Genomic DNA, 26,360 nt, shown 5'->3' on the forward strand with positions numbered 1-26,360 from the left:
CAAAGAAGATGATTTCCTCGGGGAATTTGCTGCCCCAGGTGAACTAAGATAAGTAGTAAATTCCTCAAGAAAAGCTGATCTTCCTAAACAAAATCCTCAGTGCAGTTTTACAAGCCCAAGGGGCACAAAAAATATATTTGATTTGATATTTGCAAATAATTTGCATTTCACATCTCCCTTTCAATCAACAGAGAAGGAGCCTGAGAATGCTTCCGAAACTGGCTTTCCTCAAAAAGAAATCTCAGACTACACAGAGTACCAGTGCTGTGGCTCTAAGCACAGCTTTCCGCAGCAGAAATAGCTGTTAGGACCAAAACAAATGGAAGAGCAGGAGATTAAGTAAGAAAAAAACAAAAGAAAAATCTATAGAGATGCAGAGATTGCAAGGAAGATGGAAGAGGAAATAAAAGAGACACCAATGAGGCCAAAGAGAGATTAAGAAGCACAAACGGGCAGCAGGATGGCTAAGGAAGCCCAGCCAGGCAAGGCAGGAAAGGCTGACAGAGCAGAGCGATCCTCAGCAATGGCACCAGGTAGCCTGACCGGCAAATCAGCCCTGTGCCAGTAAACAGAGAGATGTGTCGTAGGGGAGCACTGCCCATGTGAAGACCACAGACACAGCAAACTAGAGACACTGTGGTGCGAGATGTAGATGCAATGGCCAGGGAAGGCACCTACAATGCACTGAGGAACACTCCGCACAGCTGGGGCAAGAGAAGCCCCTAAATTGTTGGTTTCTAACACTTCTACCCCTTACCTTCTTCTCCCACCTCTCTTTCCTTCCCCTGACCCTTTCTCTTGCTCCAGTTGATGTGTGCAGCCGTGGGTTTAAACATGCCCAGAAAGTAATTGATGGAAAAAAAAAAAAAAACCAAAGCAAAAAACCCCACAAAAAAATCCCCACAAAAAGCCCCAAGCAAACAAAACCAAACAGAAAGATGAATATCATTTATAGAGTTTAAAGCTTAATCCTGCTGCATCCTATCTGGTTAGACTCATCACCCATGACACTATGGGTCTATTTGTAAATACCCTGTGAAGGGTCAGTAGGGTGACAAGCAGCACAGCTGGTTTGGAGTTCTCTATCAGAATGTTCTCCCAGCAGAAACCCCCACTTGTCTAAGACAAATTAGAGCAAAAAGTGTTTTCTAGCAGAAGAGGAAAAATCGAGAGCAGGGTATGAGTATTTTTAGAGCCAGGCTGAATCAATACTATACAGCATGTGGCAGCTAATTGAAATATTCCATTTTGGGCAATTTTGACATTAATTTGCATTGGCATCAATAACCAAACACTCTGGGAAATTGCATTTCAAGTGCTTGAGGTTTACTTCTCAAGGGATTGGATCCTATCTCTCACAAGGCTCCTTAGCCTCTGGTTTTAGCAAACTGATACCTGGTAGCATGGGAGAAGAGATCAAGCCAGCAAGCTTGGCTTTATAAGAGCCTAAGAGGGTAATAAAGTGCTTAAACTGCAGTTCCCATAGGGGATGGGAGGTGAGGTATGGTAGGGAAAACATCCGTTCCAACCCTAATGCCACCCATCAGATCAAAACCGTCAAACCACCGCTGATATTACAAACTGCATCACAGCCTTCAGGCCTTTGCATTCCAATCAAAACACTGGTTTTGGTTTTCATCTGGACTTGAAATATTTGAAATAGCTGAACTCCCTGCAGAAAAGCAGAATTTTGAAGAATTTAACAAATGCCTGCTGTAATTAGTGACTTTCAATTGTAACAGCTTTCAATAGATGTCATGCTTAAAAGCAATCTGTACCAGTGTCTGCTGATGGGTCTATAACCATCTATAACTTATGAATAGCTACCGTGCTCATGAAAGCTCATTCATTAATGTTTTATAAGCTATCTTTAAAAATCACCCGCAATATAAAGAGCGGGAGGACAGATTTTTGTGAAGGAATTCCTGGCGGAGGCTCAGCGGTGATGGGAAAAATGAGTTTACAAATTTCAAAGCCGTTTTACTTAGCCTGACATTTGAGGTTTCAACTTCAGTGCGAGCAGCATGGGATTCACTGAGGAGGAAAGAGCAGCATGGGCAGGGCAAGGTAAGGATGCAGGCAGCACCTCTGACTGGCACTGATTGTGGCTAATTCCCCAGTCCAGCCAAGGTCTGGGCTGGCTCACCTGTAACCTTAACACCAAGCTAAAGCTGCCCTTTAGCAAGGTGTAAAGGAATTCCAAAGACATATGGGGATCATGGTTTTAAGATAATCAAAAGCCTTTAGGCACGGAAGGCAGAGGTTTACAGCAAATTTAATTAGGATAGGCTTGAGGAAAAGTCATTCCCTCACCACCCATCCCTGTGTACATGCTCTGGAGAGCTAGCTGCCACAGCAGCACACCAGCTCCAAAAAAGGGTCCCCTTGTATGCAATTTAGGAACCAAATCTTCCTGTGGACCAGAGCGATACCCGCATGGCAGGCAGAGAAGGAGCAGCATCAGCATCAGTGACTATGTGATGGGAAGCAAAAGGGCAGCACTGGGGAAGGCAGAGGCATGTCAAGGCATGCTTAGGATGCATTTGCTTATGCAGAGTTAGATCCAAGTGGGTGAAGAGGGGTGGGCAGGACAAGGCAGGAGCATGCATCTGGACAAACAGCTCCACGCAGAGGGGTGAGGTACAAGTGACAGCAATGACATTCTTTCATGCATAGAAATCCCTGGTTGCTGCTGGACTTGTAACTCAGCAGCAGCACCTCAACATCCATACCTGGTGCTCTAAAGGCTTTCCTAAGTTTTTCATAGGAGTCATGTGTTATTTGCCTTTCTCTCCCTCTGTGCAAAGCTCATTGCTCCCCGTGGCTGCGTTGGTGGTGTCTTTGCTTCCCTTCCTTGAAGGGCTCTCTGAGCTTCCCAAGCGTCAGCAGAGACTCCAGTGGGATGCAGAGGAGGGCTGCAGAGCCTGTCAAAGGCTAACAGGCTTTTGTCTTCTCCTGACAGCTCCCAGAGGCTGGCAGCAGCATTGCCTGTGCTGGGATAGCCTCGACACAGTGCAGAGTGCCCAGCCAGGGCTGGCCAGAGTCCTGCCTCATGCTGCAGCACATCAAGCGTAAGGCTCACAGGTCCTTATACCACAAAAAGCCCAACAACTGAAGCAGTTTCATTTTCTTTCCTTTAAAAGTATTCAGAAATTAAAGGGGGGGGGGGGGGGGGGGGGAATCTCCTTTCCAAGTCCTTGCCCAAAGTGAATTGTGAAGAGGACAAATCTGAAAACTGGTTTTGTTGCAAAAAGTGCTGACAACTGTCCTTAGTGAGAGGACCTCAAATAACACTAATGTAATCAGTCAGCTCAGCCATGGAGGACTGAACAGTCCCTGGGGTGAAAGGCATGGGGATGGGGACAAGTGGAGGGTCAAACACAGCAGAGACACTTCTTAGCACTTTGCCCTGGACTACTTCACATAGGTACTGAACCCGGGATATTTAAGCATAACAAGAGAACTGCAGCTTTGGTCAACAGCCTTAGCGCTCACCACCTTACCCAGCATCAGCAGGGAGAGCCAAAACCAGGACTAGGAGTCCAAGGCTAACAAAGGAGAGTGAGCCCGTTCCCGGGAGCCTCAGCGCCATGGTGTCAGCACGCAGTGACCGTCACACAAGCCTCCAAGACCTGCCAGGGTATGCACAGAGGGGAAGGAGAGAAGAGAAAACAGGTTTTATTTATTAGGAGAAAAGCAATCTGCTCAGTTCATTTATTTGCAGCAGTTTATCCATGTTAACCAGCAGTCCATATTGCAGTGGTAATCGTATTTGAAATCCCAGAGACCCCACTAGGACCAAAGGCAGCAGCATCCACTTTGGTGCTGCTGGCCCTGGGGAAGTACCAGCAATGGTTCAGAGCCATGCGTGTATATACACATACAAACCCTCACCCTATTTTCACAGCACATCCATCAGCTTCCCAGGTGCTTCAGTGAGTGCAGAGCTCCACTTCCAAAATAACAGCACTGTTGGTTCTTCCACCCATCTCTTCCTTCTCAACCCATACTCTCAGTCACTGCCCTCGCCTTGCAGCAGTTCCCAGCTCCCTGCTACCTGCACTGCCTTGGGGACACCCACTCAGCAGAACCACTTGCAAAGCCTCAAGACCCATTTTTTTCCTCAAACATCTTTTTCTGAACAGTTAGGCCCTCATTTAATTCTGGTAATGACACTGCCAGAAATTATTATTAAGTTTGGGCACTGAGGCCCAAGGTAGTGGGAGTGCTCGGCTGTGCTGCACTTAGCGTGCTCAGATTCTTCATTAATGCTCAGTTTTACTTTTATTGTGATGTTATTGCACATTTAACTGCCTTCCCCTTTTATGTATCTCATTATGTTGATGCACCTTGGAACAGCACTGCCAAGCAACAGCCTGTATAAATACAGCTTGTCGTGATGTCTCCCCAGCACGACACCATGGCTGGCACACAGGAGATTTAGCGCAGTAGCAGCTCAGCACCTTGGTAGCCAGGCACAAATGGCCAGTGTGAGCCTCCAAAGCCATAAACGAAGGCTCACTTTGATCACAGCCTGCAGAAAGGGCATAATGTTGCTGTCAGCCAAAGCTGACTTCTGGATTTCCCCATTCAATAGGCACCAATATCGCAGAGCCTCAGGCAGCAACTTCCAGCACGAAGGAAGGAGATGCTGGGTTGAAAGCCAAACCCCACCACGTGAAGAGCATTTCTCAGCTGGCAGAGGGTGCTGAGGATGAAGAGGGCAGGTGAGCTCCCAGTGCAAGTGCTCTCAGTGAGCAGGGACTTCTTTGCACGGACTTGGAGGCAGGAACCTGCAGCATAAATCCTCCGCAGAGAGCTGGGAGCTCAGCCCCAAGCAGGATTCTGCATCTAGGTAACCCTGGTCACCCACATCGTTTTGGCACTACAGTCTTCTGGATGCTGTGTCTGATCCTTGATTTTTAGCTCAGTACAGCTCTAATAGGCCATAAGCTGCCACAAAAGCAGACAGAAAGAGCCAGACACTACAAGTCCTTATCCATCCACCTCAGCTTTTGTTCTGGCAATATGTTCACTTATGGCAGGCACAGAAGGGAAAAATAACATTGCCTTGAATAAAGCACATTCATACTTCAGACGCGTTACCTTTATCTTCCTCCCCATTACTGAAAATCCTTGCAACTATCAGTGCATGGATTAATTTTGTGCATGAGACCATTTGTAGGTGTTCTCAGGCCTTATTTAATCAGGATGCTACCTAGGGAAGTGCAGCCTTCACACCAAAGGAGCACACACAGAGGCTGCAGGAGCCTTTAGGCATAGGGTCACCTACCCCTCTGGTGAGCCAAGCCCTGATTCAGGATAGCTGCTCTGGTTCCTGCCACCCCAGCTGAGAAGGGACACACAGTCTTGGAAATTCATGTATTTGCTGATGAAGCACAAATTAAGAGGCTGAACATCTGTTCTGTGGGAAATTCCAACAGTTTGGGGAGACTCATTCCAAATCACAACAAGGACAGCTAAAATGTTGATGTTTTCTACAAGGCAAATTCAAACCTCCTTCAATTAGAAGCTCCTCAACAGATTTCCTTTCAATGTTTCCCTTTCATTTCACTTATACTTGCGAATTATACAATAGGATTTGATTTTTTTTTATTAAGGCAATTTCAAACATGAGCCAAAAGCCAAAATCCCACCATTGCTGTTTCCCTCTCCCCTGCCCACACCACCACTGAAAAACCTCACTGAAATCAACACTTTCCCATTCAATTGCTGAATTCAGTAAATAGTTTGTTTTGGCAGAATTTGCCCTGCCAGCAGCTTTTGAGCAGAGATACCCACACAAATAAGAACCTTTTGGGTTTGCAGCGGGTGCCTCCTGGCTCTGCAGGAACCCTTGTGACTCCTCTAGAACATTTTGGAGCATCTTTATTAGATTTGGTGAGACCAGGGACTGAGGAGATTGCACACCAAAGGTGGGACAGAGGAGCTGAAGAAAAGAGGACAAGGAAACAGAGCAGCAAGATAATTCAGAGATAGGGTCGGGAACAGTGACAAAAGCCAGAAGCACACTTTCCATGTAGGTGTGTGTAAGATATGCCTGTCTGTGCCAAGAAGCTCTAAACAACCACATTCTTATCAAACCCTTTCTTAATTCCTTCAATATTATATGGAGATGAAGGGCTAATTTTCTACTTGGATAATTCTGTTGAAGAAGGTGCTAGCCAAGGATAACAGGGCTGGTTGAATAAAGTTAAATACATGCTTAAGTCTCATTTCAAGCATTAGAACCAGTTCTGTACACCTGCACCGGGAAGAAAAATCTTGTTTCACTACTTGCCCAAGTGATTGGTTTGCTAGCAATGGCTCGGTTTACTGGTGCACAGAATGCCCCCCAAATGGGGTGTGAGAATACATGCATGGCTGGTTTGCTATGGCTGCATTTAGGGACTTGGGAAGGACAACACAGCATGGAAAATAACTTGGCAGTGTTTCTTACCATTTTCCTTTGGTTCTTGTATTTTTCCAGGGAGCTGGATACAAGAGAATGCACAGCGTTTTCCCTGGGTTTTGCCTCCTTTGATTCCAGGAGCAGACCTGGTCCTGAGGACTGTGATTGGCATTCCTGATCAACACCGGGGCTTAAACTGTTGGTGATGAACCCAGGTAGCCCTGTGACATTGAGCCAGGGCTGGCTAGGGAGTGCTGGGGCAGCACCAGAAGGAACAACCCCTTTCCAGCACTGATGCTCATTACCCTTTTGCCAGGCAGCAAGCATTTCTCTGAAGGATGTAAGGAAGCTTTTGCAAAGGCAGCGCCTTCAACGTTCATACAGTTCAAGGGATCTTCCAAAGCTCCCCATAGCCAGAGCCTAGCAGGGTCCCCACGCCACAACAGCTCTCAGCATCACCTCTCCCCTTTCCTGGGGCTTTTGCTCATCCAGGCCAAGCACCAGCCACAGGGACACACAGAATATCAGCCAGAGCAACGGCTTTATGAGCCTAGTAGCTACGGGCCACACAGCCTCTCTAACAAAAAGGTTTCTGGGCTAGCAGGTTTGTAAAACCAGTCGTGGTTTCAACAGCCCAGTAATGGAGCTCCTTAGGTTGCGGCACAAAAGAGTCACCCTTGCAGAGGTCTGTCTGCCCCACAGCACTTACTGCAGGGAGAAAGGGGTCCCTTGGTGTGCAACACCATCTTGAGCAAAGGAAAGGAATGGAAACACCCAGGGAAAGGAAAACTGGGGCTACTCCAGCCTGAATTATGAACTGGTGCTGTCCTTGCAGAAGGTGCTTAAGCAAAATGCTATTCAGCTGTCACTTACCACTCAGGAAGGCACTGAAACAGACAGTGTCTTGATCTGAATACTTTCAGGGATCCCTGATCCTCTTAGAAGGGGAGGGAGGATGCAGGCAACACAGATGTAACTGCACGTAAACGAGTGAGGGTTTAGGAATGTTACTTGGATGGCAATAGTCCCAAAGAAGAAAAAAAACCCCCCACGATTTCTTACTAGGTCTTGTGGAAAGGAAACAAGCACAGTATCCGTTAAGAAAAAAGGCAGAATACAAAGATTTATATGCTCAGAAAACAGTGATACAACTCAGACTGACCCCTCTTTCACGTCAGGTAAAGACCATCACTCTCTAGCTTCTGGTGCTCATCTACGCCTATGCAAGATGGAGCCTATAGGGATTGTACGTGTTCAAAAGAGCCCTGCACTTCCTTCCTCCATCTGTCCATTGCTCATTTCTTAATGGCACAGTTAGTGAATGCATTCATCACTAATTCTGCAGTTGCTGGTAACCTCCACAGCTGAATCCAATGCAGATTTTCTAAGGAGCCCAGCTAACACTTTGCAGCTGGAATCCAGCAATTCTTGAGGTTTACAATTCTGTGCACTCTGTATTTTGACAGGTGTCTTTATAACCACATACTAAAGGCATCATAAACATACCCACTCCTCTCCAGCACACTCAGTCTGTCCAATCTCCAGAGCATCATAGCATAACAACACTCCCCAGAAATACAGCCTTCCTGTTGGATGCGCAGTTTTGGAACAAGGACTTGGAAAACCTTTATTGTCCTCAAGACACTAACATGCTCCAGCCCCTATTCCTACTGAGGTGGGTTTGGGAACCAAGAAGGTGATGACACCTTCCAGGTCAGCGTGGTACCCAAAGTTAACATAGTTACTAGGGTACCTCCTGACTTGGCATGATGAGCTTGATATTTTCATAAAACCTTATTCTACAAGGATTAAATATTCTGAAATGCCTTCTTACGAATGAGTGATTAACACAAGCTTCTGCTGACAAGGGAAAGACAGATAGAGCTCTGGAGGTGGAGAAAAGTAAAGTTTGCAATAAAGCCTGGGCGAACAGCAAGCATCAGAGAGGGAAAGAAGAAAGAAAAGACACATAAACCCACCTGTGTTCGCTTGTGAGAGCCACATCAGTACCTCTCTCAAATTATTGCCTCCTTGGAACATGCACAGCCAAGGGAACAACCTGATTCACTTAGCAGTACTCTAATAATGCAGGCGGCATTTGTGAAGCAGCCCAAAGGACATTTTTACCCCACCGCTGCACCCAGAGATGCTGTGTACCTGCAGTGTCAGTAGGTCAGCATGCCCACACACCATGAACCAGCGGCATCAGCTGAAGGAGTGCTGAGCTCTCAGAGCTCTCGCTCAGCCCCCAGCCCCTGCAGCTGCTCCACTTCTTTGCCAAGCGAGGTATCTCAGAGAGGGCTGTGCAATGAGGAGCTGATGCTGGGAAGCAGCTGGAAAACAAACTGGAAATTAGAGTGCAAGAGCCCAGCTACAAGCACTTCCATGCAGGGATAAGAGGGTGATCTTGACCCTGTGGATGACAAGCACATCCATCCACCTGCACAATAACACATCTGAGCACAGCACTATAGGTGACCTCACAACACCTGCATATTTACCCCCAAAGTCTGGCACATTTGCACAGCACAAGAAGCTCCTTAAAGCCCTTCCTCATTGCACTACAGCCTCTGTAAAACAGGTCCCAGGCATCAGGAAATGTCCTCCGACACCTTTCAGGGATTCCAAAGTCATCCAGACTGCACAGACTGTGCTCTGCCCAGCCATCACCAGTCCTCCACGGGCACACCAGCCTTGTGGTGATCATAGCTATGCCTCTTCTAGCACGTCTTCGGGTAAAGCTCCAAGCTCTCTCTGCAGATAGAGGCAGCCAGCAAGCCCTCAGTGCAGCAGCAGTAAATGCAGGCAATGTACATGCTACCCTGTGTTCCTGTTGAGGAGGTTTTGCTTCAGTTCTCAACTTCTTCAGCTTAAAGGAGGGTCTCTCGGAATAAAACTCTTTACTTGAGGGCAGGGGGGACAATGGGCAGCCAAGATTCATCTGGAAGCCTGAAAATGATGGCATAACATACTATGGTGTTTCACAAAACCCTTGTCCTACTGCTTGTTTGCATCCCTTTGTTCTGAAATGAGCTATGTGGGGTGCAGGCATACACTGCACAACAGAGGCAGAGACACCCAAGCCAGTGTCTCCTGGAAGCAGTCCAGCTGTGCCAGCATCACACTCCACCTGCACTAGTCAGCACAGGGGATGCTTAGTTTGTTAGCCTGGACCAAGGCAAGTGCTCTGCTTCCATCATCTGATGTAGCCTAAATTTCTCTGACTTGCCTCTCAGTTTAGCACTGCTTTATGCCATACAGATGCTGCTGAAAGCCAGAAGCTACTACAGTGTTTTGCACGAACAGAGACAGGCAGCAGTTCCTCCACCTACCTGAATCAAACTTGCTGTTTACAATCTACTTCGAGAAACAGCCCTGGCTCACGGCAAGAGGCATATGGCAAAGGAACCACATAGTCTTCAATTCACAAGCATGAAAACGTTTGTGCTTACCTACCCGAGGGCGCACACTAGCTTGTCCCCATAAAACACACGCACTGCACAAGCCATAAACAACCTTCCCATGAATGTGCCACACACATAAGGTATGAGGCACACGTGATGGTTACCAAACGCGTCGTCTGCAGCTCTGCAAGAGATGCCAGCAGAAGAGGACACCAGCGGCACAAGTTAAAGACATTAAAGGTTCAGATCAACATGGAAAGCTTGGGAGCAAGCCTTAAAGCGGATCTCTTCAGTAGAAAGCTGGTAACTGAGGAGCAAGCTCTGTGCCCAGCTCCCAACTCAGCTTTAATTTTTCGAAATGAGAAGCTGCTTGACAGTTTTTCCTCATCAAAACAAAATTAATCCCAGTGTTGCATCTCTCTACTCAAAAAACACATCCAGAGGGATTGTAGAGTGATTCACACCCACAACCGCTATGGGAAACCATTTGCACTCAAAGTGTAACAAGCCAACACTGATTCACCCACGTAATTACAGGCAGACACTGATTCACAGCTACTGCAACTGCAGACAGACTGACTCACAATCAAAGCAACTGCAGACAGACTCAGGCTCACAAGCACAACTGGAAATACAACCGTGCTGACAGTACCCACAGTCTGCGATCAATCACACTCATCTTTGGAAAACTAGCTAGCACCCTAACCAGTGCAGACACGGCTAGCCAAGCTCTGTGCCTTCTGCTGGTGCTCTTGACCTTCACCTCACAGCCATCTTTCCTTCACTGATGGAACAATATCCACACCTCAGCAACTGTGCCTTCCCTGACAGCGCTCACTTGCCAAGCATGACTGTCAAAGCCTGAACGCAGGAGCAGAGCTGTATGATGCATATTCAGGCACGGGATGCATACAGGCACAGTAAGTGTACATGGTGCAAGACATCAACGTACATCTCCTTTGATACCATATATCTGTGCACTGACTTAGTGTTTCCAGAATATAAGTAAATACAAGCCAAGTATAATACGTTTAGCCCATGGGCAAAAGAGATGTCAAAAGACTCACCACTGGGCAAAAGCTTGAAAGGCAGTATTATTTACTACACTCTCTGGCTGGGTATGTAATTATGTCAGTGTTCAGTCTGAGTATTGTGCTACTTTTTGTAAACAGTTGGCAGGAATACTCCTACTGAGACGAGGGGCTGGGCTGCTTCTCCAGTGCTGAGAGGAGCAGGCTGAAGAGGACACGGTCTACTTAGGGAGAAAGAAACTGAGGTGAAAGAATGGATTAAGCAGGAAAAGATGAAGTAGAAGCTGAAGAGTGAAGAGGGAGAGGTGACAATCTACAGACAAAGAAGAAAGAGGAAATGAGAAAGAGCAGAAGGAGGAAAGCTGTATGATGCACACTTGCAAAGAGAAGCTCCAGAAGCAAGGAAAAGCAGTAGCTTCCCAGAGCTAAGCGCATCTCGCAGCAGTGCGGACAATACATCTGCGTATCCCCATGCACTGAGCTCTGCTGTGCTCTGCAAACCAGTAGGAGATTCCAGAGGAAAGGATGCAGCCTCCAGCCAAGCATGTGCCAAGGAGGTCATGGTGCAGCCGCAACCCTGCCAGCTGCCCAAAGCTCTCTTGGAAAAGAGCAGGAGCATCGGCTCATGCACTCCTCCGTCTGTGCACGCATGTGAACGCACTGCAGGGCACCCTGCCACCACAGGCACAGGCTGAAGGGCAGGCTGGCAAACACAACAGCATCACCACCTCAGAACAGCCCAAAATCCTTTATCCTCCAGGGTAAAGAGAAAGTTAAGACCCTACAGAAAGGAGAGGACTTGCCTGAACCACACATAGCATCTTCTAGTTGTAGGCTGGACCTGTCTTGCCACCTGTTATTTATCTTCTTCACACTCCCCACAAGGAAGCTAAAAGGACCAGAGATGAGGGAACAAACCTCCTGCTGCCTTCAGAACAACTCAGGTGAGCTTGCTCTTGCTGGGTCTGAGTGGCTGTTCAGAGCCTCACCAGAGGGTCCCAGCTCTCCCTTTCTGCCTGAGGACGCTGCTGTGTTTGCAGCCAGACAGCAGCAGATACAGGGGATAGACTAGGGATGCAATTGGCTAGGGAAATGAACTATTTGTTCAATTATACTTCTCTTGTCCAGATGAGAATTGTTCTGGCAGAAGGCAGCGCGAGGAACAATGGATTAAATGTTGCAGCGTGGACTGTCTAATGCTTAATTATATTATGCTACTCCTCAGTCCTAGTAACTCTGGGGGGAGGAGGAAAGATCTGGAGCCCTTTTCCCTCTCTCCTGCCCCCCTGACACAGCATCAGTGCCCATTAGGCCTGGCTGCAGGATTCAGGGGGAAACTTGACTTGACTTTACTATACCGCCCTCCCCACTCAGCCCTTTCCCTGCATTCACTGTCCGGCTCTAGCATTATCCTCATACAGACATTTTCTCTCACAGCCGCTTACACCTATCCCCACTCTGCAGCCGGCAGTACCAGGCAGGCGGGCTGCAGCCCTGAGAGTCCCCAGCGCAGGGAGACCCCTGCCCGGCTCGGGGCACCGCTCTGCTCCGGAGCGGCACGGTCCGGAGTTGCTGCGGGAGCAGAGATGCTCCGACCCTCCCGAACCCCCGTCCCTGGGGGATGCGAGCAGGGACGAGCCGCTGCTCCCCGCATTGTTCTCCGGCCCTTAGACAATAACCGGCGGGCAGCGCAGCGCCCGGCAGCCCCATCCCCGGCCGGGTGGTCCTCGCTGCCCTCCGCTTCCCGTTACCCCAGGCAGGGCGGGTACCCGCCTCTCGGTGCAGCCGCCGAGGCGGCGCGGGGAGACTCCGGGGGAGCCAGGACGCGAACCGCCGCCCCGCCCGCACTCACCGCCGCGTCGGCTGCCCCAGCGGGGCCCGGCCGGAGCCCGCTGCGCTCCTCAGGGCTGCGTGCCCCGAGCCGCCGTGCCGGGCTGCCGCCGCCTGCGCTCCTGCGGCCGCGGCGAGAGAGGGAGAGAGCGAGAGCGCGATGGAGGGAGGGAAGCAGCATCCCCCCGCCTTCCTCCTCCTCCTCCTCCCCGCGCGCCGGAGGAGGGTTTACCCACCCGCTTTGTGCGGAGCTGCCCTCCCCGCAGCGCGGCTCGCTGCCGCCCTCCCCTCCCCAGGCTGGGGCCACCACCCCAAGCGATGCCCCGCGGCCCTTCGCCAAAACCCCGGCCACGCAGCATCCTTTCTGCGCAGGAGGACGAGCACGGCTGGCTGCTCCCAGCGTCTACCTGTTGAAGGGGGGAGAGCTCTCCACGGCGCTGGTGCTCTGAAGGGAGATGGCAAGCAGCCCGAGGGGCACTCTGTACCCCAACTCCTGCCAACCTCCTCGCTGCAAGGCCTGGCCAAATCCCAGATCTGCCAGCGGGGCAGGGAAGTTTGGCCTGCAACTTGGAATTGCCAGGATTTGTATCACAATAAAACGGCACAGAGAGGAAAATAAATGCAGAGAAGGAGTAGGGGGGGTGGGGGGGGTGTGTGTGGAAGAGAGGTTAAAACGCAGCAAGGAGTAGGCAGTGAACACAAGGACAGATTCAGCGTGGCAGTGTAGGGATCCCAAGAAAGCCTGATGCAAGATGCACTGGACAGAGCTGGCTGGGCTTTGGGTGCTTTGCAGAGCCATACACCGATGAAGCTGGGAAGGCGAAAGCTGACAGTGAGGCGCACTCAAAATATATTGTCCCTGCAGAGCTCTCCCTATTACACACACACTGCAAGACTCAGCCGCAGCTCTCACTCCAAGGTACATAACCATTCCTCCATCCCTGAGGATGCAGGAGGACATCAAATATCATAACCGCAGCCATTATTGACCACCCCAAAATCCCTTCAAAATACTTTCGTTCCCGAATACTTACAATAACATGCTAACATACTTCAGGGCAAATGTCCTCAAGGCATGAGTGGTTAAATTCAATTTAACTATAAGTTCTCTGCATTTTGATATCAGAAAATGATCCAGTTCTTGTTTCCAGGAGGAAGTTTAGGGTAATCACTAATTCTACCTTACTCCTACAGACCACAGCTCATCCCAGTTTTGGTGAGATAGAAGTATTCATCATTACTTGCTCCTGGACAATAGGAAGAGAACTTAGGCTCTCTTCCACAGCAAAATTTCAGCTCCATATGATCTGAGCATGGTCTCTACCAATACAGGCATCAAGACTTGTACCTGTTCAAATGTCAGTAGAGTTCTTCTTTCCACTGCTGGACAGGGCTCATAGGCAAGAGCTCACATGATCTCAAGGTCACTGTCTTGAGCAAAACTTGAGCTTTGCACAACACAGTGCCCCCTCGCCCAAACCTGACATCTCTTAGACCAGAGGAGGAAGACCCCTTAGTGTTACTGCAAGACTTGGCTCTCTTACAGGAACTTTGTGACTACCACAAACCATGGATAATCAAAGGAAGTTCCTCTAGCCCTCAAGACCACATCCAAGCCTACTTGATGGAGATTAAGTACTCCTAGGATAGTTTTAAATCATCAGTTGAGTCTTGAAGTTACTATTTTCCGATCTCCAAACGGTATTTTTGTTTGTACTGCAGGGACCTTACTTCTGAGATCTCACACGGATAGCTAGAATTTTAGTTGCCCTTAGACTGCTCATACACGAATAACAGCAACCAGTACATGGTGTTGGGCTGTTCCTGTTTTAAGAAGTATAAATTCCTTCTGCTGTAATCAAAAGCATCGCACAAGACAACAGGGGGGTTTGTGTGCCAGCAGAGGAAGGCTTTTGTTGGTCTCCACAACTGGGGAAAATCATAGTATCTTTGGAAAGTTCACATTGGAAGACATTTCAGGACATCATCGAGTCCAAACTCCTACACAAAGCATGGTCAGCTAAGGAAAAGTGTCGTGAGAAACACGTTGGCCATGGTGAGACATTGGCATAGATTGCCCAGAGACATTGTGGATGTCCCATGGAAGTGCTCAAGACCAAGCTGGATGGGGCTTGGAGCAACGTGGTCTAGTGGAAGGTGTCCCTGTCTGTGTCAGGGGATTGGAACTAGATGAGCTTTAAGGTCCCTTCCAACACAAACCATGCTGTGGTTCTGTGATACTCACACTGAATTTCTGCTTACACCTAAGGCTCCTCCAAAGCACATCTTCCATTCCCAATTTACATGCTTGCGAACACAGGAGTGTTGGCAAGGAAATGGGGAAGAGCTCAGGGAGTCCCAAGGCACAGCCATTCACTTAACTAAAGGCCCCAAGGATCTGGTCCAACATCTTCTCACTGGAGGCCAATACTCCATTGGAGAATATCACCAAGATGACCATGCCAAGAGGTGGGATGAAATACAGGACCCGGCTAACTGAAGAACATTGGTTGCCTGGAGGCTGAGAGCAGAAGAGGCCCTTATACTTGCTCTTCCTCCTTTCCAAACTGACTCAGCTTTCTGGCATGAACCACCTTGGATATAAGAGGCATGCAACAGAATCAGAGACACAAGCATATCCGGAGACAGAAATTACTCAGGATTTTTAAATGGCTCATATTGAAGAACATTCCAACATTTACAGATTTAAGTAGTGCTAACAATAGTCACAGGCAATGGAAACCATGCTTTTGCTGAGGCTTGTTCATCCATGAGCAACAGCGATACAGACTTCCCCAGGAGCATCTCACCCCACTCTGAGATGCCTTCTCAAAAGAGTGCCTCCTCCACTCAAAGGTCTCCTCTGACACTGGTAGCAGTCTGAAAGAGGCTTGGGCATGAGGCCCTTTATTGGAGAAGTTTTCCCAGGAATATACATATCAAACGAAATCCCTCCCCTTTTAGCCACACCACAAGTTCTCCTTACTAAAGTATGGGAAGTGGCCATAATTGGGGTCAGACAGGAAAGAAAGCACAAGGCAAGGAATTAAAAGGGTGTAGCCACATGAACAGTGAGTTGTTAAGAGCAGAGCAAGAGGGGCAGAACCTAAAAGGCACCCTAAATGCAGAGGTCTGTGGACACTTACATTGCAAGGCTTCCCACGCCTCCAGATGTGCTGATCCACACCATATCAGCTCATGCAGATTCTGGGCAGAGCAGGGCACCTGTGCACCACAGCAGGGCCTGCTTCTAGCTACCAAACCGCAACAATCAAGATCTCCACCAGTCAAATCCCTCCTGGATTGTAGAGGCTGCTACACCAGACAGACCTCAAAGTCTTGCACGATCTGTGCTCCTTATGGTTAGGCTGCAACAGTAAGGGCTGGATGGCTCACCCCACAAGCTGGCCCCGCAGAGACATCAAGGGAGGCAGTGGAAGTCCTCCTTCATCCCAGCCAGTGCCTAAAGCCTGCTGACCCATAAGGGAGGGGAGTACTCCTACCATCTGGATAGTGCATGATGACAGAGTTAAAGACACAAGGACTATTCACCAGCAGCACAGGATGGTTTTGAACATGGGATGCTGTCATGGTGGGGAGGCTTTGACCAGGGAAGACGGCAACTCAAGTAGTCCAGCTTTAGACAACCTTTTCTATGGAGGGTAGGGTTATCTATAGCTGGCATTAGCTAGCTGGAACTGTTGTGGTATCTGCTCTGTCCAGGAGGAAAGGGAACCCTGCACTGTGAGCATCAGTCTCTGTGAATACATCCATCAATTCAGGAGGCATAAAAACATCTTGTGAAACTTGTAAGCAATTATCTTTTAATGCATCACTCCACCATAAGGCTTTTTATTTCTTTCTTAAAGCATATAAGCTTTCACCTCCCTTAACCTGCTGGAACACCTGCCTGAGCTCTGGCTCACTCCAGGAGCTGATGTCTGTCAGGGAAAACCTTTCTTATGGTGATCAAGGTCAAAATATGGCTGTCACCATATTATGGAGGAGTAATCTCTCAAAATGGAAGTACAGCAGTTTGGGAATATCTCACTAATAATTAGCTAAGTCTTCCCCTCTCATCACCTTACCCAACTAGCCAGAGTAAAAGCAGGCTTAGTATTAGGTCTATGATACAGTGCCTTTGAACTGAATGGGATTGCAGATTAAAACTCTGCTAGCAAAGCAGAGCAGGTCCATTCTGAAGGTGCAAGCTGAAGCAAGAATTTAGGGGTGTGCAGAATAGCTCCAGTACACCCATCTCTTTGGAGGCAAGTCCATGCCATCCCCATTCGTCCCACCCAACACCCATACATTTAAAAGACCTGGCTGCAGTTACATTGCAATGGCTGGGATGGAGGACCAAGTAAGGGAAGAGATGACCTTCCCCAGTGCTGAAAGGCAGAAGGGCAGCATATCAAGGGAGACATGCACCAGTAACACACTGCTTCACAGGCTGGTGCAGACCTGCTCTGAGGCTGAAGGCACATAAGCGCAGGGCTTGCAGTTAGAAAGGGTCTGAGTACTTGTGTGCAGGCATCTGCCTTGGCATGGAGGAGGTCCAGTTTTCCCTATACATAAGCCAACACTAAGCACAGCAGTGTCCTCTGCACCAGTCATGCCTGAAGCGACCTCTGGAAGCTGACATCCGCATTGCTTTCCCTCTCATGCTGCTGGGAGAAGCAGCAAGCCTACAGTCACTAAGCAGACAGGTGGCTGATACAGGCAGTAGACCAGGACAAAAGACACTTCGGTTGCACAGGATTCCAGCCACTTCACTGAAAGCTGTTGGTCCCACTCACCACCAACGAGCACCATGCTGACACCCTCCTTCCAAAGAGCTGAGAGAAAGGACTTTCTTCTCCCATCATCCCTTCCTTTCTCAAAGCACCCTCAACAGCCTTACAGACCCAAGTCCTATCCCAGTTTCCTGGTGCTACCCTGTTCTCACTCTCCATCCCCACCAGGCCAGCTGCCCCTTCTCCCCACCAGCCTGCTCCTTGCAACCATAGCAGCGTCAGAGCCAGCTGCTGCCTGGTACTTTATTAACCCATCTCCATGGCAACTCACCTACAGTTTAACTCAGAGACCCCTATCTTGCCTTGGCCATAGATCAGCCACCCGCCTGCATTCTGGGCTGGAGATGGGGGTCACCGCTCATGGTGCATGATGCTGGGAACCCTGATGCCACCATCCTATCCTCCCATATATGTACAGAGCTGCTGTTTGCCCTCTGCAGCACCATGTTTGCATCCCTCAAGCAATGAGCTTGTGTTCTTACTTCATTGGGCAGGGAGCAGAGCCCTGGGCCAGCCCCCAGCAGATAGGCATAGCACCGGGCTGAGGCAGACAGACACCTCCTTCCCCCATGGTAAGGCATCCTCCTCCCATCCTTGTCCATGGTGAAGCCCTCAAAGCCTGCCAGAAGGGAGCAAAGAGCTGCCTAAAAAGCTGTGCTTTCCCTGCTATAGAGAAACAGCTCAAGAGCAAACTTCCCTCTAGCTCAGTTTAAATGCAAGGCTACCCTTCAAAGTGTTCTCTCATCAGGACTGTCCTTTGGGAGCCACCTCACCAGTAAACCCACTGTTACTGCCCATGTGCTGGTGAGTTACAGGTATGTGATTGGTAACAGTCTGCTGGTGCCCACAAGAGCAGACTTTCCCCACATGTTTTTCCCCTGTGGCACTGGGAAGGGGCTGCAGGAGACAGTTTTCTTTTCACCCTCTCCAATACACAGTGAAAAGGTGTTCTTGCTGCTGAAACTGTCCACCTCTAACACTTGAAAAATAGGGGGAGCTTTTTCTTTGTATCCCATATAGAACCACTTAGGTTGGAAAAGAGCTTTAACATCATTGACTCTAACTGTTAACCCATCACTGTCAAGCCACAACTAAACCATGTCCCTATTGTGCACTAGTGGAAAAGATATTTTTTCCACACCTTTCCACATTCTCTGAGCAGTACTGGCATAGGTATATAACCCCAAGGGATGCTTGAGGCACAACATGGTGTTTCTGTACAAGATCACATAATCCTTGCCGCTTTAGATAAGGGCTCCAGCGTATCTAGGGTTTTATCCATAGCTTAGATGTGCCCAAGGAAATCCAGAAGTAGGCACTGGGATGGCTATATAGCTTCACTTTACATAGATGCTCTGCACATATACTCACACAACAACTCAAAGAGCTAAATCACCCTTCCTGCAGGACACTGCAGAGCTCAAGGTCTGCATGTCAGCAGATCCTGACAAAGCAAAGAGCTGGAGCCTTGCTTCTATGACAAATGTCCATCTGGACTTCCAGAAGCCTGGTCCAACTACATGGAGAAGTACCAGAGCTTTCTTAGCAGAGATGGCTGTCTTGAATTTCAAAAACTATATGCTGGCAGAGGAACAAATTCATAAAAGCTAATGGGCCTGAAAGAGACTGTACTTGTCCTGCAGTCCCTTGGCAAGAGCAAAAATAAACCTGGAGAGAAAGACCTGTTCACATACTCCTTCTCTCTTCTGCAGTTACAATAGCAGCATCAGTTCGAAAATGCCCCTGTGGAGCCATAAGGTTTTGGATGCCTCAGCATTTCTATTTCTAACATTGCGCATGCTTGTCAAGTCCAGATATGCTTAAGCAATTTGGGTACCTAACACTCATCTAAATCAAGCGCTTAGGAAGGCTGGCTTTTAGAGTCCTGCTTGATTCTTTTCTGATGCAGGGTCCTTCTCAGCTGGCCTCTGCACCCACAAAGCTGTGAGCTTATTTTTTGTTTTAGAAAGAAGTGGGCAGTGGCATGAAGACAAAATCTGGAACTTGAAACAGGGCCAAATACAATTAATTTCACATTAGAAATTGCAGGAGTTGATAACACTTCCTGAAGTGTTTGGAAAATGCCCCATGTTCATATTACATGGAGTATATTATTCCAGGTCTTCCCTCCCCTCTAGATACCTTCCTCAGCTTTCTTTGTCATCCCAAAGACATCCCTGGTCTCATCATACCTTGATAACTGGGCTCAGTTTATAGCTGCGCACCAAACAACAGTGAGCCTCCTGGCACAAAGATGTTGATGATTTCAGGTGCAAAGGTGATGAGGAGAATAAATCCCAAGGGAAGTATGAACCCCAGTGCGCCCAGGGACCTACCATAGCTGGAGACTAACAGTACAGGCGGTTCTTCAAAATAGCAATTTTAGGAACAAGACAGGTAGCTAGCCACATAGTATGGATTTGGATAGAGCCTGTCAGCATGAAAGCAGAAAGTTCCTATAGGCTTCAGCTGAACCTGCTACTTTAACAGGAGCTTTAAATGTCACCACATCACCTGTGCTATGGTCCCTGAAAGGATTAATATCTTGTCATGTTTGGTAAACTTTACAAGGACCACAGAAAGCTGAGGGAGAAGCAAGTGTCTAACACTGAGTGGGTCTCATCAGCTCTAATTAGCTGAAACAAAACAGCAGAGACCCAGGTAATAAGAGCTCTTCATGATATTACAGTGAGTGGTGGCTGCAGGAGACAGGACACTCCAACTGCTGGCTTCTGGAGGCAGCCTCATGGGAAGCTGAGGCTGAGACAGAAGCTCAGTAGTCAATAAACAGGGGAACTGCTCAGAAAGGGTTCATATGTTCGTGTTGTCCTGGCATGTGGCTGGGCACAGAAAAAAGAGGCAGTTCAAAGCCTAAGGGCTGTCTTCCTGTCACTCACACAGCTTCTTATGCACACAGCATCTGCACAGCTAGTGCGGGGATGGAAGCACGCTTATCCATCAGTCCAGGTCCTGCCCATCCCTGACTGCATTAGGGTTGACAGTGACCCCCACTCTCAGAGACACCTTCAGACACAAGCATTGGAAACCACTACACCAGCTGTCTGCCAGAACTGAGCTAACACTGAAGCAGACATTAGCCTATGGGACCCAAGGCAGGCATCTGGGACTCCTTCCTGTCACAGTGCTTTGGAGAATCCCGCTGTAGTTGTGCCTACAAACATACCACCAATCATCAATGTTCTCCCAGGGCCTGTCTGCTTCAGGAGGGGTTTTTAGTGTAAACAGATGAGAGACAAGCAGCAAGAAGAGTTGTGCATTTGATGATAGGAAGGCACATAGCAGAGCAAAGCAGCTAGGCGCAGGAGGAAGAGCCACAGGGCAGAGACAGGCAGATGTTCTGCTGCTGCTATCAGCTGTCTGGCAATGGGACATGGAGCCTCTGGAAATGCAGTCAGCCTCAGCCAAATAGGAAAACACAAGACTAGGGAATTAAAGGACACTCAAGATGAGAAAAGAGAGGCTGTATTTGGGAAATTTGAAAGAGCAACTCTTCCCAAGTGTTCTCCCTCCAATGCCAGATGAAAACAGGCGGAACAAGACAGTCTTACAGTGGCTTGGTCAAACACCTAAAGATTCAGGTTAGTTTTTTCCTTCATATACCTCCATAGTCCCAGGTCCTGGGCAGCAGCCATTCAGAGCCAGTATTACCCCCTGTTACTGTGAGTTACCCCCAGTGCTGGTAAACTTCATGTGCAGGGCTGGACTTGGGCTCCAGTTGTTAGAGGGCAGCAGCTGCAGCACCCAAGCATCAGACTCTGCAAGATTTACCATAAAAAGCTTCACTTTGTTCCAACTGATTGGAAGGGAGAGGATAATAATTAGCAGGATCCATTCCTCTTTTCCTAGTCCAGCCAGCCCCACCATTAGGGAAGGGAGCTTCTGCTGTCTGGGAGCCACTGCACATGCCACCCTCTTGATTTATAATTAGTGGAATAAGACTGCTCAGTCAGCTGGGAAATCTGCCTGAGTAAATGACATCCTCAAGTGCTTTCTAATCTGAGGAAGGCAGCCTCTCACTTCACTGCTAATGGGCTGCAGTGGGGAGCACCAAAGTTTCTGCTGTGGACCCACATGCACCCAGGAACACTTCCTTAGCTCATTCCCGCCAGGATAGATGCCAGCCACCTGGGAGAGCCTGCTAGGTCTTGCCAAGAGCTTGTGTCAGTAATTAAACTGCCTCAGTCTCACAGCATTTGCTCCCTCCTAAAGGCATGTACTGCTTAAAGGAATAGCTCAGGCAGAAAGGTCAAGGAATAGGGGAGCTATGGAAAGCTCAGAGCCAGGTTCAAGGACAGCTGCAGTGCTATTTCCATGGGCTTTAGAAGTGAAAGAACAGCGATTACTGCTCAAGACAGAAGCTGCACAGCACCTGGCAAATCACACACTGGAATATTAACTAAAATAACCTTCTGCCTCATCTCTTTTACATTCAGATGCACAGGGGAATCCATCAAGGTAATTTACAGTGTGTAGCTGCTGATATGCCAATCAAAGGAAGCCCAGAGTAACAAGTGTGTTAAAAGAGACCTCATTGATCGTTATCTCCACAAACACAGGCTTAATTCCTTCAATCCCAGTTAATCAGGCTACTTTGTTATATTTCTTATACAAAAGGGTAAGTGATCAGTGGGAAGCATTCGATATGCAACCCCCAGATAGCTTCCCTTGTCTGGAGGGAGGCTGTGGAGGTGGTGTTTAGAATGTGTTTAGTAGAGCACATGTTCTGGAGCAATTCTGAAAGGGCCCCAGCCAGAGGTTTTCAATAGAACATTTGTTTCTTTCCTAAGTGGAAATTTCTCCACGTACAAGCCCCCAAGATTTTGATGGAAACCTGACAATTTGCAGTCCTAGAGATCATAATTAGGAAGGCAGAAAGAAAAGAGCTTTGCTAAATTCCAGGGGCCCACAATCAGCTTCCACAGAGGGAGCTGGCACAGCAGCAGAATGAACCTTTCTCTATGGATTGCAGATCTGGAGCCATTCAAGGTGCCAGGAGCCGGGGCAGGAAGAGTACCACTACAACAGCTTCTTCTTCTGTTTAACAGCATACAGAGGTCTCTTTCTAGGTCTGATACTTTCATTCTTTGCTTGAAAACCAGATTGGTAGGGACCTTCTTGCATGGAGTGATGTGCTACTGCATTGCTGCAACATCACGGCAAACTGCAACGTGTTGAGAGAGCAGGAGGTAACACACACATCAGGACTGGATCTTATTAGATGTAATAATTACTGATCTGGAAGTGGGAATAAGCATCACATTAATTAAGATTGAAGAGGATCTGAAACAGGAGCTGCCAATAACAAAATTGAAAAAAGCATACAAAGAGGAGGGACGAAAAATCAGGTGCGAAGAAAGCAGAACCCATCAGCAAAGGAAAAGACAACAAAGAAAGGCTCGGCAGGGACAGGCTCAGCCCTACCTCACACCCAAATAGCCCCATAAGTCCCTTGCTTATCTCTACATTTTTCCACAAAGGGAAAGCAGCCCCCAGGCAGAAGGGGCTTCGGTGCATCAGTGCCAGCAGACAAGTCCTCCCAAGTACTATTAGGAGAGAATGATGGAAGCTTTGTCCCCAGGTAAGATGCGAAACTCATACCCACTTTTAGCAGAGGACCATTATGGAAACCTGAAAAGATTCACCCAAATTCAAGTCTCTTGCAGCAGGGCATGGCAACAAAGCACAGCATCCAGCCTCACACACAGACCAACACAAGGTACTTGTAAAACTTCACCCCTTCCTAAGGATAAAAATGGGGAGGTTTGGGGTTTTTGTGGGGTGGTTTCTTCAAGAAGTTCAGAAGCTACAAAATGCTCTTAGCAAAACAGTTTTCAGATGCCAAGGAAGCCAGGGCAAGGCTTCAGTACTGAGCAGCAGCATAATTGGATGACTCTTCAACCTCTGCAGGACAGAGATGCACTCAGAAAGCCCAAGTGACTACCCTCAGAGAGGCACAGACACACACTCCTCTATCAAGCTGCAAAACAAAAGGGCCCCGACAGTGGCAGCATGTCCAGCTCTGCCATGGCTGTCTTAAAGTTGCTGCACATTATAAACTTTAATGCAGATTACTTTGTTGAAGATTATAACTCCATCCAAAGGTGATGTTTCAGCTAACAGGATGACATCACCACTAATGGATCAGCAGCTTCTGTCCTTGGCACTTCCCAAGTCCCCTGAATTCAAAGCACAGCAACCAGTCGTGTATTCCAGCAGGAAATGCCACCTTTTTTTCTTGCATTCCTTCTCCCAGTTCTTGCTTGCACACATGCTCTGTAGTTGAGTTGCTGAGCCAACCCTAGCATCCATCTGCAAGGAAAATAATCACACGGCATTTCTTGAAGTCCGTATTTGCCCATCATTACCCCGATAGGATGTTGGCCAACATCAGTATTAACAAAAGCAGAAATGCAGAGGACAAAGAAATAAGTGTTTCCCATACTCTAGCACAGAGCTGGAGTCCACTCAGCCCCCAGGCAACCTTTCTTAATGCCCTTTGAAAAGCAAGGGCATGAGCACAAATTGAACATGTACAAACTAACAGGGACAAGAGGGAGAGTTCAGTGGCTGACAGCTCGATCTGTCTAGTCAGGGATGTTGGGTCTGGCTGGGCAGGTAGGAACAGCTGAGATAAGGCCGCATTGGTCGAATGCTGGACTGAAGACAGAAGACCCTGGACCACAACCAGCAGCCAAAGCATGTGGGGAGGGAACCATAGCCCATAAACAGTGCTATACCCCCAAGTGTCTGCTACCAACAGTCTGTGAAGCCTCTTCAGAAGCAATACCCACAAGGCTGTAGAGTCTAGCACTCAATCAGGAGCACCAGAATTCAGTGCAGCCCTGATGCCCTTACATACAGATGAAAGGGCAGCAAATTATGATCATGTTTAATTTTGTAATCCTATTACTTCACTACAGGACTTCCAGCTCTTTCAGCCAGCCAGATGCATCTATCCCAGACTGAATTAGCACAATGAAGTAGCAGCAGTTCCTGTTTACAGGGAACTGCTATTTGTTGCCCATAATGAGGGACAAATAAAGCTGCAGAGAGATAGAGGATGCTCATCTTGTGAGGGCACATTGTGGGAGCAGGTGTTGCCTCTGGCTCTTACAGAGTACCAACAGAACCACTCAAGCCCAAGTTTCCATAGGGAGCCACTTTGGTTCCCAGTTATATGAGATCTCCTGGGTCTGCCTTACAGATGTGCCAGACACCCACTACTGTTAGTCAGGAGCAGCTGCACTGCAGAGAGCCCCCTGGGGTTAAGCATTCTGAAATCATGACCCTAGATATCTTCAGTTTGACAGCCAAAAGCATTCACTGCTTTTCTGCTTGAAGCTCTGCATGTGAATTCTCACAGATTTAAAGAGAGGATAAAAATAACCTGTCTTCCAGTAGTGGTGGTGTGAAATTAAATTCATTACCATGTGTGAAGCAGTCTGATACAATAGGGATGAGTACTACTGTGCAGCAAAGCAGTGGATCCTACAACAGGCAAAAGAGAAAACCTAAAGGCCACATGGAACGCAAGCACTGGGTGTCCTGTGCACTCAATGAGGCAGAGGTGCTTCAAGAGAAGATCCAGGGGGATCAGGTAATTGGGCTGTACTGATGCATATGCACAGCATGGGGTGAGGTAAGGTAGAAAGAGACAGATTCAGTTTCAATATCCCAGCTCCTCAACATCAGGCTTCACTGACAGCACATTTCAGCACCATGAGCATACATAAAAGCTTGGTTCAGAGCAGAAGGTTAAAATGAAGCTAAGAAAAGAAGAAAAAAGTTTGGCTTAAAAGACTAATGATATCAAGGTGGAGAACACCAGGGCTACAAAAATGCTTGACTGCTTACAAGGAAACACAACTTCTTGAAAAGGCTGATCCAAGAGCCAGTGCTTCATTCACTCTCTATAAACCATAGCTATAAACAATACCTATACTGTAGAGGTCACAGGAAAAGGAACATGGGCAGGTAGAAGAGTCTGCATCTCTCAGTGGGAAACACACAAGAACCTTTTTCTATCTGGCAAGAAGGGAGGTACAACTGTCCCGTTTTTCCCCTCTTCAATCTGAGTTTCCAAACCAAAGCTTACATGAGTTTTTGGCCTAAGTTTCTTGCCTTCACTCCAAATCACCTCCATGGGGCATGGCACTGAAGGAGCTCTCCAGATGCTTTTGCGGCCTGCAGACAAGGCCAACAGGTAAGAATGCTCCAAATCCCTTCGATGGAGAGAGGGAGGGAATTGGGAGAAGACACGGTACAAAGGCACAATGGAGATGAGGAGCTGCTGCCAAGAACCAAACAGACCTCACTGCACATCAGCTGCGTCAGGCTTCAGCACTGCTCTGCTAGTAAGAACCAGAGTTACAAGGATGTGGTGTTGGCAGCCTTTTAATTTTAAAGTGGCTTCTGCTGAATTTTCTATCTTTTTGAAAAAAGAACTTTAAAAATGCAAAATGAAGCTTTGGAAAACTACATTTTTATTCAAGGTCTTACATTTCCACTTTAAGCTCTCTACCAGCCAGAACAGCAGCAAGATAGATGAATTTTTCAGAGGAAACAGAACAATCTCAGTTCTTTTCTCCTCTTTATCCTTCTATCTTCACCCGAGTGAAAGAGAAATCAGAATATTTGAGCAAGTAGCTAATGCCTTAGTCCCTTTTTTCATTCCCATTTTACCCACAAGAAAAGCGATGAGGGTTTTCCATCACTTTGAGGGAGGTGGAAAGGCCTGATAAGTCTTCCTAGTAGGAAATAAAAAATTAAACCAGAACAAAAAAGCTTTGTTAGGTGAAAATGGATGAGAACATTCAAAGAAAGAGAAGGTCCTCACCAAGGAACCACCCATTCGAACCAGCTTCAA

General features: G+C 48.0%; 1 protein-coding gene across 4 annotated transcripts in view; it reads right to left on the minus strand.

Moving 5' to 3' along the window:
* GABRA3 (gamma-aminobutyric acid type A receptor subunit alpha3) overlaps nucleotides 1–26,360 on the minus strand; it is a 95,525-nt gene that overhangs the window by 58,718 nt on the left and 10,447 nt on the right. For 3 of the 4 annotated variants that reach the window (XM_065689913.1, XM_065689915.1, XM_065689916.1), the window contains one exon: nucleotides 3,504–3,632. In XM_065689913.1, the coding sequence (XP_065545985.1) occupies nucleotides 3,504–3,592 (89 nt within the window). In that variant the 5' untranslated portion in view covers nucleotides 3,593–3,632. Of the gene's footprint in view, nucleotides 1–3,503; nucleotides 3,633–12,699; nucleotides 12,793–26,360 lie in introns of those variants that run through there. The other variant, XM_065689914.1, reaches the window with a different exon arrangement.

The sequence above is a fragment of the Lathamus discolor genome, chromosome 9, assembly GCF_037157495.1.
Source record: "Lathamus discolor isolate bLatDis1 chromosome 9, bLatDis1.hap1, whole genome shotgun sequence".
NCBI classification, from domain to species: Eukaryota; Metazoa; Chordata; class Aves; order Psittaciformes; family Psittacidae; genus Lathamus; species Lathamus discolor.